This window comes from Mesitornis unicolor, unplaced genomic scaffold (genome assembly GCF_000695765.1).
Source record: "Mesitornis unicolor isolate BGI_N332 unplaced genomic scaffold, ASM69576v1 scaffold47301, whole genome shotgun sequence".
Taxonomy (NCBI): domain Eukaryota; kingdom Metazoa; phylum Chordata; class Aves; order Mesitornithiformes; family Mesitornithidae; genus Mesitornis; species Mesitornis unicolor.
In genome coordinates, this window is record NW_010162673.1 from 1 (window position 1) to 13592 (window position 13592).

The 13592-nt window shown below is 40.1% G+C and overlaps 1 protein-coding gene across 2 annotated transcripts; it reads left to right on the forward strand.

Moving 5' to 3' along the window:
* The first annotated feature begins 51 nt into the window (after positions 1-51).
* HMGB2 (high mobility group box 2) lies at positions 52-1828 on the forward strand. Of its 2 annotated transcripts, XM_010193698.1 has the most exons (5): positions 67-243; positions 414-559; positions 649-823; positions 1302-1382; positions 1587-1827. In XM_010193698.1, the coding sequence occupies exons 1-5, from the start codon at positions 94-96 to the stop codon at positions 1602-1604; spliced, it is 570 nt and encodes a 189-aa protein (XP_010192000.1). In that variant the 5' UTR covers positions 67-93; the 3' UTR covers positions 1605-1827. The 2 variants fall into 2 exon arrangements, with proteins under 2 accessions (XP_010191999.1, XP_010192000.1); XM_010193697.1 differs by having other exon boundaries at positions 52-243; positions 1302-1828.
* Positions 1829-13592: the final 11764 nt, after the last annotated feature.

A 13592-nucleotide genomic window follows, 5' to 3' on the forward strand; every position in this document is an offset into this window, starting at 1 on the left:
GCTGAAGGCGCTGGCCCCGCCCGGCCGTGGCTCTGCCCTCACCTCGCCTCTCCCTTCCCACCCTCGCTGCAGGGACCCGCCGCCGACCTCGCCATGGGCAAAGGCGACCCCAACAAGCCGCGAGGCAAGATGTCCTCGTACGCCTACTTCGTGCAGACGTGCCGAGAGGAGCACAAGAAGAAGCACCCGGACTCGTCCGTCAACTTTGCTGAGTTCTCGCGGAAGTGCTCGGAGCGGTGGAAGGTGAGGGGAGCTGGGCCGAGCCCTGCTGAGCCCTGCCGGGCTGGCCCCCACCCCTGCTGCGGGCTACTGGGAAAATAGCCCCAGTAGCAGCTGCTCCTTAGACCGTTAGTGGGTCACCAGGTGCTTTATCTGATCCGGACACTTCTCCTTTCCCTTCTGTGTGTCTGCAGACAATGTCTAGCAAGGAGAAAGGAAAGTTCGAAGAAATGGCTAAAGGAGACAAGGCTCGTTATGACAGGGAGATGAAAAACTATGTTCCTCCTAAAGGCGAGAAGAAGGGAAAGAAAAAGGACCCCAATGCTCCTAAAAGACCACCGTGAGTCTTCCTATGACCCCTCCCACCCAAAAAAAAGTGTTAATTCTAATAGTCTGACACATAACTTTAACTTCTGTCTCTCATTTTAGATCTGCGTTCTTCCTTTTCTGTTCTGAACACCGTCCAAAAATAAAAAATGATCATCCTGGCTTGTCTATTGGAGATACAGCAAAGAAATTAGGTGAAATGTGGTCTGAACAGTCAGCCAAAGATAAACAACCATATGAACAGAAGGCTGCAAAACTAAAGGAGAAATATGAAAAGGTAGAGTGAAAGTGATAAAATAATGGTTAAAGTTGTAGACATAACTGTAAATGTTGTTTTCCACCTAAATCATATGTGGTTCATTATTCTAAATGTTTATGTCAACCTTTGCCACGCTTCAAAATGTGTAGGAAGGTGTGGTGTTGGGAGGTATTGAACCCTTACAGTGAGCCTGAATGTGGTTTTTATGTCTAGAGATTTTTACCAATAAGATGCTTTACTTCCAGAAAACAGGTCACCTGCTTGGTAAAATACACAGTCATACTCCAAAGCACTGCGGTCATAAAATAGTTAAAAGTGTCAGGCTCATGCATTCTGTTGCCAAAAGGTGTAAGCATGAAAGCCCCAAGGTTGAAACCCTGTTTTTCTGCACCCACTGTAGTTGATTTCCACAGTATAGTATTACTAAATTATTGAATCAGTACAGATTTGCCTTCAGAGTTACACTGCCAGCAACTAAACAGCATTTTTCTTGCAGGATATTGCAGCATATCGTGCCAAGAGCAAGAGTGACACAGGAAAAAAGGGCCCAGGTAGGCCTGCAGGATCCAAGAAGAAAGCAGAACCAGAAGAGGAGGAGGAGGAGGAGGAAGATGATGAAGAGGAGGAAGAAGATGAGGATGAGGAATAAATGAATGTCCTGCTGTAAAGATTTATGTTCAAAATCCAATATTTTGCTAAGAATGTGAACTCAAGTGCAGCTCATTGTTAGCTTCAGTATAAAAATCTGTACAGAATTGTGTATAGGTAATGTTCTTTGTAGGGAGACCTCTATTTTTAATGTAAGTGGTAGCTGAGGGCTACTACAGTTTGGTTTAAAAAAAAAAAAAGTTGTGGAATGTTTCTGCGTATTTAATGGTTTTGTTGAAATTCAGTGACTGATAGCCAGGTGTTTTCTTTATAGCTAAGTAAAACAAAGGAGGTAGCTTAATAGCTGATCTTATATTTTGTAGTATATTGCATTGTATTACTTTTTTAACAATTTTGTAATAAAATGTTGTACATGATTATTGTTGTATTATTGGTGTTTCTGAGAGGCTGGGTGCTCCCAGAATACTGAAGCCCTGCACAGGATAGTGCTGTGTGTTCTTGGGCTATTGCTGTTACTGTCAAACTGGCAAGTCTCAAGAAGTGCTGACTTCTGGGATTTATAGAGGAGTTTTTTTGGTTTTTTTTAAGTTAAGCTCTTTTTAGCCACAACTCTTCCTCCCACATATACTATAGTTAGTTGCAATGGTTGTTTTCCTTACACTAGGACTTGCTTTTTATCACCTTGTGAGTGAACAAAAATATCTAATTTTAGGTACTGATAATTATTCTTGAATTGCTTCCTTTTCCCAAACTACTGAAGCGCAAAGTTTTGTCTTAGTGTATGAGTTGATAACAAGTGAATCTTAGGAACTTTTCCAGAGCTCAGGGTCACTGGCCTTTTCTGCTGTCCATATCCAGACAGGCATGTTGGTTCTAAGACAGATGTGGGTAGAGGTATGTCTTCCCAGATGTTCCCTACTCCTTCCCTCTCCCCTTGGCCCCAGTACTAGTGGCTGCTCATAAAATATGCAGCTTGTGGAACAGCATGAAAAATGTTGGAATGTTATCTTCACACATGCCAGTAGATTTCTGCAGAAAAAGGGAGAGACGGCATTTGTAAAGAATGTGCTCCTGGTATGCTCCTGTTAGGAGTGTTAACGGTATCACCAGTTAACACTATTCCTTGGTCTTCAGTTTTTATACAAACTTTAGGAGGACTATTTAAAAATGTAAATCTGGATACCTAGCACTTGCAAGTGGGAAATTGGGGATCCCACAGCTAAACTAATAGCTTCAGTTTAATTTGTTGAGATAAATTCTAGGTGTTTTTAGCCTTTTTTAAGCCCAGCTCTGAAAAACATTTAATGTGTGTAATATTAAGTACTATACAGGCTTCCACCTTTTAAAATTTATTTTAAAAGTGTCTCCCTATTGTCCATCAACTTCTGAAATAAGTTTTGAGTACAGTCCTTGTACATGTATAAGATTTAAAAAGTGATTTCAGCACTATAACCATGGTAAATGTCACTGTGCCCAGTTAAAGGTAATGTAGCGCTTTGTGAAACAAGGCTTGACAAAAACACTGTATGTTCCTGAAAGTATGGAAATGAGGTAACTGTAAAGGTAATTCAAACATTTTTATATAGAAGGCAGTACTAGCCATTGAAGGCCTTAGGAACCCAGAGTTATTTCCTCCCCACCCTGCCCTCTGACATCCCTAAAGTAGTATCAGAAGCTGCTGGTTGGCATGCTGGACCTGCCAGAGATGCTCAGCATAGGCAGGATTGATGGCTCCATTTTGCAAGCTCAAATTTTGGGAAACTGCAGGCATAAGCTGGAAGTGAGAGGCAGTTGATCTGTATGCAGCACATCTAGTGCTCAAGAAACATTTTCTCTTGTAGAAAGAAGTCCTAGAGCACCTTTGTTATTAACTCAAATATTCATGTCACAGCGCATAGCCGAGACTGCGCTGGTCTCACACGTTTTCAGCATATTCTGTTCCGATTTCTCAGTAAACACCATCACATACCTTCAGTTCTTAGCGACTCCCTGAACAGAACAGTGATGCTTCAAGAAGGCTTTCTGATTAGATTTAAATAATCTTTGGCAGTAGAGCAGTAGTGTCATAGTAAATTGACTAGTTTGATTATTTGAAATGTTTATTACTTCTACTCAAGTGCTTTTAAATTGAAACAAAATATAATCAGGCATCCTAGAAACTTGCTTGGGTTACAGAATTTTAAACATTGTGGCAGAATAAGAGCATATCTTGAGGTAATTCAGAATAAGGGAGCTCTTCTAATATTCTTGATGAGATAAAATGGCTTTGGGGTTCTATTTCATTTTGCATTAATTGGCTAATTCAGCTTCAGCACAACTTCTGCAATAATCAGTGCAGAACTGGCCTAATATTGCCACTCTGTTGTCCCATGCTCTAATGATGCTCTGTGGAAAGCCACCTGTGGGTTACTTTTGTTTATGATCTCATTTACTAATATATCCTGACTGCTGGAGAGATCTCTATTGCAAAAGCAGTCTGTTGCGCCGCTCGGCCAGCCTGACCCACATCAGTACGCAGATCGCTTTGTGCGCACGCCATGTCAGCACGAGCTGCAAGTCACGGCAAAGCTTTGCATCAGGCTGACCTATCAACTGAGAATGATGTCATGGCAAAGGATAACTGGTAATTTTTTAAAATAATATTTTGTCCTTCCAATAAGAAGGATGTTGAATGCAGATTAAAGGCAAATGGAAAAGAGCATGTGGAAATTACTACATTCAAATTAAGCTTTAAAAAGTATGGTATGTCAGGTCAAGGAGTTCAGATAATACCCATCTGTGAGCACTGAAAGAACTTGCGCTGGGAAGGATGAGTGAGTGATCAAAGTATAATGGGAATGTTCAGGAAAGATAAGGCCACAGAAGAAAAGCTAAATTAGGTTTTCACATCCGTGTTCAATATGGACAATCCTATGAAATAACTCCCTGGAAACTTTTCACTGGAGGTCTGTCTCAAATCAAAACTAAAAAGGATGCCCAAAATGGTTGCAGGCATCAAGGAGACTGCTTACGTTGCACTAGAGGTCCAGCATAAAGGCATGCAACTCAGTAAAGCAGACCAAAAGACCACTAAAAATAAAAACTGAGGTAGATAAAGAGCAGGTATGAGAGAGTAACAAGCATAGGAAAGCAGTCTTTAAAAAGCCGAAGTTATTTCTAAACCAGTAAACCGGAAGAAACCTACACCCCGACAGGCCAGACACAGCAATGTGTGGCAGGGAAAAAGGGCATCAGAGCAACTTGAAAAAACCAGACAGATTAATAACAGCTTTCAAACGCATCAGAACCAGCAGGCCTGGCAAGCTGTCCTAGGGACGATAGATGCTGAAGATACAGTATCAATGCCTAGAGAAGATTTCAGGAAAAGAAAAATTATGTTGGTTTTTAAAAAATTTTTATTTTTTTTTTAACCTTGTAGAGAAGCTTCAGGAAGTTTTCATGACAGAACTTTTTAATGGGAGAGGCATGGTGGAGCATCTGTCTCAAATCCAAGTGTAAAAGGTTTTGAAACAAAATGACAGGACAGATGGTATTCATCCAAGAGTTCTAAGGAAAGTCAAGGATGAAATGGCTGAACTATGAACTGTACTTTACATTTTTTCACTTAAAACTGCCTTAGTGCTAGAGGACTGGAAGGTCACAAATATGACACTAATTTTTAGAAAGCATTCTGTGCAGATACAGGGAACTTCAGACCAGTAATGACCATGTGGCAAGTTGGTAGGAGCCATAGCACAGCTGAGAGTTACGGGACAGTCCTAGGACTCCAAAGACCTGTAAAAATTCTTAGAAGAAATCAATGAACATGAAAGTGAAGGAGATCAGGTAGTTCTGGTCTACTTGAATTTTGTCTGGTCTACGTCTCATAAAAGGAGTAAGTAATCACTGAAGGCCTCGCATCAATAAATAGCTGGTGAACAATACAGGAAGAAAACAGGAATTAGTCATCAGTTTCAGGGGAGGAGGCAAATCGCCTATGAAAACCCCCAGGCTATTTTTGGAGATGGGATTAATGGCTAGTAATTGTTTAATATATACATAAGTGACTTGAAAAAAAGTGGTGAGTGGTGCTGCAAGAAAGATAGCCAATGACAGGACAAGGGGCAATGGGAGCAAGCTGGAGCATAGGAGGTTCCATCTGAACACGAGGAAAAGCTTTTTCACTGTGAGGGTGACAGAGCACTGGAACAGGCTGCCCAGAGAGGTTGTGGAGTCTCCTTCTCTGGAGACATTCAAAACCCGCCTGGATGTGTTCCTGTGTGACCTGGTCTAGGTGATCCTGCTCTGGCAGGGGGGTTGGACTGGATGATCTTTCGAGGTCCCTTCCAACTTATAACATTCTGTGATTCTGTGATTCTGTGAAAGATGACAGCTAACTGCGAATCGCTGTGAAGCCAGCCTGCAGCCTGAAGTGACAGGATAATAAAATTAGCAGGTGAATTAAGGTGTTAATACAAAGCGTATTACATGTTAATAATATGCGCTCCCCCAACACATATGAAGAAGAAAAAGCAGGCTTAACATTTATTTACAAAGTTGGTCTTATCTTTCCCAAGCAAAACCTATGGTCTGAAGAACTGTAAATATGCCTCTCTTGTGTTTTTGTTGTTGTTGTGGGTTTTTTTGTTTGTTTGTTCTTTTTTGGTGTGTTTTCAAAAGGAAAACTTTCATTAGAACAGCTACAGACCTGGGAATTGACTGCAGTACATATAAGCTTCAGAACTCAAATAACACCAAAAAAATTGCAAACGGCTGTGGAGAGAAAATTAAAAAAAATGGAATAGGAGTTTTATCTTTGATTAGCTAATGATCTATTGAACTGTTTTGTAACAGCCATCTTGTATATAACATTAGTACCTAATCTAGTATGTATTGCTTAGTGATTTATTTGCTGTAGTGGTGACTGTCACTGATTCTGCTTCACTTGCCCTACCATTCTTAGCATATATTTATTTTTGCGTTTGTTTTCTCATTTTGGCTTGTATTTCTTTCCACATCTTGAAATATATGTTTTGCCAGCAACCCCTACATTTCTGAAATTGCTGGGCCTCTTGTATGAGCCGCATCACAGCCCTGTCTGCTTTTCCATGATCCCTTTTGAATCCAGTGTCAAGAATCCCGTAACGGAGCCCAGATGTTGAGCTCACTGCTGCACTCTCCAACGCACGCAGCCCTTGAGGGACGCCTAAATCTGCTAACTGTGGGATGTGTGCAACATTCAGACCTACTCAGCCAAAAGGTTGACTGCCTACACAAATTTCTCTTCATCAGTGCAATTAAGGAATTGTCACAGGCCAGCGCTAATGAGTGAGTGAACCTGTACATTGCTCTGACTATTCTGAGAACAACTGCCACTCCTAGTGTCAGTGTTGGAGAGGTTCTTCATGTTACAGGACTGAATGTGGAGCCAACTACCAGCAAAATCTTTAGCCAGCAAATCTGGTGCTCCACCTATAAGTTGTATGGCTATTCTCAGAGTGTCCTGGCTCAAACATCTACTGGTAGAGTCTGTACCCATAATTAGTTGTCCAGCAGAGCTTCTAAAAGGCCCCTTTGAAAAATATCCTGTGATGATGTCATTGTCAGTGCTGTCACCTTGAAGCCAGTTCCTGGCTGGCTGGACCCAGCACTGACATAGCAATAAGTACTCCTTCAGGAATTAAGACCTTCAACAATTTAACAGTATTTCTATACCTCACTGATTTCTCTTAGCAGAGGCGTGAAGTGCAGAGCCAGCGTGCCTCTTCAGAAAACTTGAAACTTTGTGCATAATCAGATATGACAGTGGTTGGACAAATTCTGGACTATTAAAAAGAAAATACCACCTCCAGCTCAGAAAGTGGTTGAGTCGCATATTGTCAGAAGTAGGGATGCAGTTAGGCAAATAACTTTGCCCTGTCCTTTCACTCTGCCCTGTGCTCCTTGACCACATTGATCTACGAACCACTAAGGGAGATAGCCTACTGTTCTAGTTGGACTTTTGGTCTGATCTTGCATGAACTTTTTAAGTTCTTATATTAAGCTCAGTTCAGCCAAAATATATTTCAGCTTTGTCCATCAGAGACAAAGGGTCCTGATATTTTTGGACTGCAGACTCTATTTCTCTCATAATCATCACATAGAAAGATAATGGGAGACTGTAACAGGTAAAAAAAAAAAAAAAGTGACAGAGCAGCTCCTATCTCCAACTGGAGATGGTCCAGTTCAATATTACTTTATCCCCAATAGCTTTAATATCAGTAGTAACCAGACCCCATTCTGCTATAGGATTACAGAATTGTTTTCCTCAGCAACACCCCACACCACCTTACCTTCACTGCCAGATGGCAGGACAGGCAACTTTCCCTTCCATCATAAGGTTGATTACTTCTGTCTTTAGAGGTTGCTTGGCATCTTCAGGACAGGTAGGACTTAGGGCATTCCTCAGTGCAATTAAAAGAGCAGTATGAGCACTTCCAGAGCTTGGCATGCTTTTTCTCCTGGTCTGCTCTTCCCAAATCTTCCTTCTTATGAACCCACAATAATCCTTCAGAAGGCTTCTACTTTCATCCAGTTCTACTTTTGTTCATTGTTTCTGCTGCCTCAGAAATAAAAATAGGAAAATTGCAATTGTAGCTACCTGTTGGGCAACTGTGATGGCCTTGAGGACTCTGGCAAGAGGTTCTGCCAGTGAGGCATCCATGGTCAGGTGGGGCTTGGAGTGTCCTGCTTGTACCACAGAATGACACTGTGGCTCCCTAGTGGGATGAGACCCCTGGCTGTGGAAGCACAGCTTGCAGAGAGCAAGGTTTCACCAAACAGCCCTCAGAAATGCAGGTACCAGTCTGCATGGCTCTGGCCCAACTGTGAGAGCCAACGCTGCCTCTTGTGACAGGCCTAACTTGCAAAACATGCACCCGCACATGGAAGATCCAGAGGACTTTCTCAAAGATCCACCCCTGTTTAATGTCAGGTCTTGTTCAAAGATACTGGCTTACATTATTTTCCTGGGGAAATACTTCCACAAATTTCAGTGGAAAAGGCTGTATTTTGATTCCTATTTCTACCCTAGTGCCTTCAAAGTGATTCAGAAAGCCTATTCCAGGCAGGACTTCATTTAAAGACTGTGCTTTAACTCTGGGCATACTGCCTTGACTGACACACACTGTCACCAACAGCCCTTTCCTGAAAAGTAAAATATAATATCTTCATGCATTTTCCCTTCCCCTTTCAGCCCCCCTGAGATACTCAGCCAGGCTGCTGTTGCCGTCATGTGCATCTCAGCCATTGGAGTTTGTCGTGTTTTGGTTTTAATACAAGTCAGTACCCTGCTTCTCCCACCCTTCTGCTCCTTTCTTGTGCAGGGCACGTTACTCTTGCACAATAAACATTGCTGAGCTGTTTGAACTGGGAGCCCACTGGAGGCAATTCTGCTTTCACACTGAATTATGGCATTCACGAGCCCTGCTTTACCTGCACACCACCTTGGATGGGGCATGGTTCTTGTCCCTAAAGCAATCGTGTTTCCTTTCAGTGAAGTATATTAATGAGAAAAAGAAGGGATCTAACATGCAAACACACCTTTTCATCTTGGTGTTTGAACAGCTCTAGCTTCTCCTTACAAGCTTTGATCCATGTCACCTTTGTTGACCTTTTAACTGAAGGAACGTGTGTTTTTCATCAGTCAGTTAAGATCCATCAGACCATAAGCTGTGCCACTACCTTGCTGAAGAGTCTCCATCCACACTGTTGTTCAGAACAGCCACAAAGCAGTGCAACATGCAAAAAACCCTAGGGGTTATGCAGACATCTTATATTTCATTTACCAAGACCCAGGTTACAAGGTAATGGGCGATGCTTGAATTTGTTTCTCAGTGTAAGGAACAGACTATGTTTTTAAGATTTAAGAAACAAAGGTTATTAACCATTAACTAAGATGTATAATCCACACAAACACCTATTCCCACTTTTGCTTTACTCCATACCAGTCAGTGCAGCTGAGGGTATGATGAGCAAGCGAGGCAGCAGTGTGTGAGGGAAGATGACCAGAGGCTCCACACAGTGAAAAGAGGGCCAAAGTGGCTTCATTCTTCAGGAGTCACTCATGGTTTATGTACTACTGTTTTTTTTTTAAACCCAAAGGGAGGCAAACTTGCCTACATTTTTTGATAGTCTCTAACTTTTTCTACTCAGACTCATTCTGTGTAGAGTGTCCTCCTATACAGTGCCAGCCAAGCTACACAACTTACTATTCCAACACCACAGGAGTTCAGAGGGTGCTTGCAGGGTGAGTAAAGTCAACACAATTGGAAGACTAAATGCTGGCAACCACTTTTGATGTTCCCAGAAAGCAACTATTACCCTGAAAGATAACCACTGACACTTCTCAAGGATTACTTTCATAAATGTAAGCAAGATAAGATTTCAGAGCACAGCAAGACCTAGTATTCCCATGCCTTTTATAGTAAGAACCTCCACCGAAACCAGAAACACTGCTATTTTGTTTTTCCCAAGTTGTTTCTTTTCATCTATTACAATTGATGAATCTAAGCTCATCAGCAGGGAACAAACAATAAATGCTTTTACAAAAAAACCAGTTTGTATTCAACAGGGTAGATACTTCGTTCTGCATGTTCTGAAATTCCCCTCCTTATTCCTCCATGGATCTTGCACAATTTGACTTTTTTGTAACCTAAAGGGAAAATGGTGCTTGATATGCAGCAAAAGCTACTTAAAGTGTCTTTTGTGGTTTTTATAGGCAGTAGTAGGTTTTGCCTTTTCTTGTGAAAAGTCTCACAGATCAGATATAAAGCATAAAATCTTTACATGCCTGCATAGTGTAATAAATTTCAGGCTTCTTGGTCCTCTTTCAGAGCAGTAAGTTTTTAATTTTTGGCTTTAGGGGCTGCAATTTGTAAGCAGATGCTATGGAAGGAGCAGATAGTTTTAAAGGAGCTTGTCATCAGGGAAAGGAGAACAAATTTAGTTTAGGATGCCATCCATGGGGCCATACAGCATCTTTGGTACTGCCCAAAGTACCAAAGAAGTTGGTTCTCCTCGTTCTAAGACCTCTGATAATGAAGAGAGATGTCCCCTCCTTCCTATCAGTCCTTGTTTCTGTACAAAAAAGGGTATTCCCTACATGAACTGGCCGCTGCTATACCCCAGGGTTTTGCCAAAGGAGCCTTTCGAAATCTGAATACAGAAGAGTGCTCTGACAGACATGGCTGGGAAAAAAGAATCCCATCTGTAAAAAAGTGCTGTAGGGTTCAGCATTTAGGTTTGCTCTTAGGCCAAAACTTGCATCTTCCATGGCCCGATTTAATTGCATACTCTTTTGCTAAGAAACCTTCTCAGGAAAAAAAAACCCAAACGTTTGACTGAAACATGTTTGTTGGTGGAAACATAAACAGACTAAGATAAAATACAGAGTCAAAACACTACCAACTAGTCCTGACCTTTGGTTCTACTTTAGAAATAATTCTCAAGTTCATTTTCTATAAGCATATTAAATCTACCTAATTAGAGCAAAGCAGGTGATACAAAAATCCAAATGTGTCCATGTGGCAACTCACAGTGGGAATTTCATTTTTCATTTCACTAGAAAAAAACTTGAGTCCCCACAGATGTGACAAAAGGTACCTAGATAAAAAGTAAAATAAACCACTTTTAATATTTTTAAGTTTGCAACATTGAAGTTGTCTAGATTTTGAGATATGGGGTTTCTATAAAGGTCATAATCCATTTTTACTCTGTAAAAATATAGTAAACCCAAAAATTCAAATATTTTATTTACTTCACCTAAAAAACAAGCAACCCATCAGTAGGATATACATAGGTTTCCCAGATTTATCCCTAATAAATTTTTTAAAGATTTATACAATTTCTACAGAAACATACAGTGTATCAAAATCTGCATAAATCAAATTTATAAAATATGTAGAAATGCATAGTGATATTATTGTCAACTTACAAAGCAAGAATATGGGAATTATTTTTTTCCAAGCTGGCTATAGTAGGAAAAAGCCATTACAGCAACAGCTTCTTATGATCTCATGTTTTGTAAGGTTTCAGTCTCACATACAGATTCATATTCACATACAATCTCAGCTTTCAATGAATTGCACAAAATACCCATTTAAAATGCACAAGCACACAATTTATGTGCCACCATTCTTTCTCTTATGCATAGTCATATGATTAAATGAATCTACCCAACACACAAAAATGGAGTCAGTTTTCATACACACAAGGAACACGTACCGGCACACATCCTTAATTTTCTTTTTTTTTTTTTCCAGTTTCTCCCTCCTTTATTTTCTGTTTTTCATAGCTCTGAAAGGATAGATGGGAAGTTTAAAGAAACTAGGAAAGATCCCAAACTAATAGATCAGTGCAGACAGCCCTATAAAGATCAAACTCCGTCACCAAATATGATACATAATCCTTGTTAACATCAATGGAAGCTGCATGCAATGCTATTCTAGATTTCAGGGAAGTATTTAGTCATATTTAATAGTGTAATGCGTTATAGGCATAACCCTTATGAAATCAGTACACTGATGTCAACATCTAACAGTCACAAAATCTGGAATAAGGTAGTGAGGATAAATCATTTCTCCTCCACCTCTCTGTTCATTCAGAGTAAACATTTATACTCCTAAGGGAGTTCACATCAACTCCTTTTTGCAGAACATTTTTAGAAACAACTTCTTCACATTCTAGTCTGTACACTATAGCACTAAGTGGTTGTATTTTGTGGTTTTTTTATATCCCTCAGGAAAAGTGCCCAATGACAAAAACAAGAAGAAAATTAGTGTGAATAAATGTAGTTTCAGGATTTCCATTCCTCTTTTCAAATTTAAATCTGGCATCCAAACTAGTTGACAGACGTCCTTTTAAAGAATTATGCCGATGTGTTAAGAAGCTGGATGCTTTTTCCTAATTAAAAGTTTTAGTCTACCTTTAAGTGATTTCCATTTAAAATAACAATATAAATGAAGCATTGGATTCTTTCTAAGTTTTACATAATTGTGCAGCTTTATTTTATTCCTTTTAAATTATTGTTATGTAAGGCATGGTTTAAACAAACAATTTAATGGTCATAAATTCTTAACTGGAATTGCGAGGGTGCTTACTTTCATCAAAATGTACCACATTAGCACTAAACTCGACACTAAGCTTCTCCTTGCACTGGACAAAGCATCCAGTTGAAGTAGAGCAGCCAAACTGACAATAGAAAGTTGTCTTCAGTAACACAATAATTACACAGGGTGGTAAGTTGGTCCCTACCCCTGGTGAGAGCTCAGAAAAATCCACTGTATCATTTCTAACAAATGCTTTTCTTGTGAAAGAGAGAAATGAAAGAGGCACTAAATATGTTGAAATTCACCTTCCAAAAAAGCAGCATGACTGTGAAAGAAGGCCACCCTGGCTAAGAACCTGTGGCAGTGCTTAGTAAGATGTAAAATTAAATAAAAATATACAAGAGGTTGATAATCACCAAGTTCTACGAAAATCTGGTTACTACAACCTTTTCAAGTGTGTGTAAAAAAACTGCCTTCAGACCCCTGAGTGTAATCCCAAAGACGACGACAACGCTTTTAACTATGTTCCTAGGAAACACAGCTAACAGCACATTAATTTACCAACATCTTAAAACAAAAAGATGTAAACATCTACAGAGTTTAAGGTAAAGCAGTTTTGTAAACATTAACTGCGGATGACAATGTTATTGTAATAATCACAGTTCCTCTATGTCCTTCATCCAAGCCAGGAGGCTCGCAGCTGTACAAAGTTAATAATTGCAGCAGTTTTCAGGTTATTTTCAGTCCTGTACAAATTAATGTGTCAGTAGGTAGGTTTTGTCTGTCTACACACTAAGAATGTTGTTCATTTCCCATTTTTGTGTTGCTTTACTGGAGTCACACTCTGAAATGAAAACTTGATGGAGAACTTCGGAGCGATCCAAGCACTTTCCTGACGGAATGTGAGTAAATCTGTGCAGATTCTGGAAAACAAAACCATCAGGAACATGTGTTGATTAATTTTTCTTAACATTGTCTTCACAACTGCAATAGAGCTATTTGCAAAACGATGTTTCAGGGTCCCAGAACATATCAGTTCTGTACTCGTTTCCAATATTTGTTAAATGCAGACTTTCACAGCCTTCATGTTATGAAATGTTTGATATGTGTAG

Bases quoted from the DNA above. Each gene is read 5' to 3' on its own strand.
- HMGB2 (XM_010193697.1), top strand. From the start codon at position 94: ATGGGCAAAGGCGACCCCAACAAGCCGCGAGGCAAGATGTCCTCGTAC. The intron at 244-413 runs GTGAGGGGAGCT...GTGTGTCTGCAG, and splicing joins AGTGCTCGGAGCGGTGGAAG to ACAATGTCTAGCAAGGAGAA. The intron at 560-648 runs GTGAGTCTTCCT...CTCTCATTTTAG, and splicing joins AATGCTCCTAAAAGACCACC to ATCTGCGTTCTTCCTTTTCT.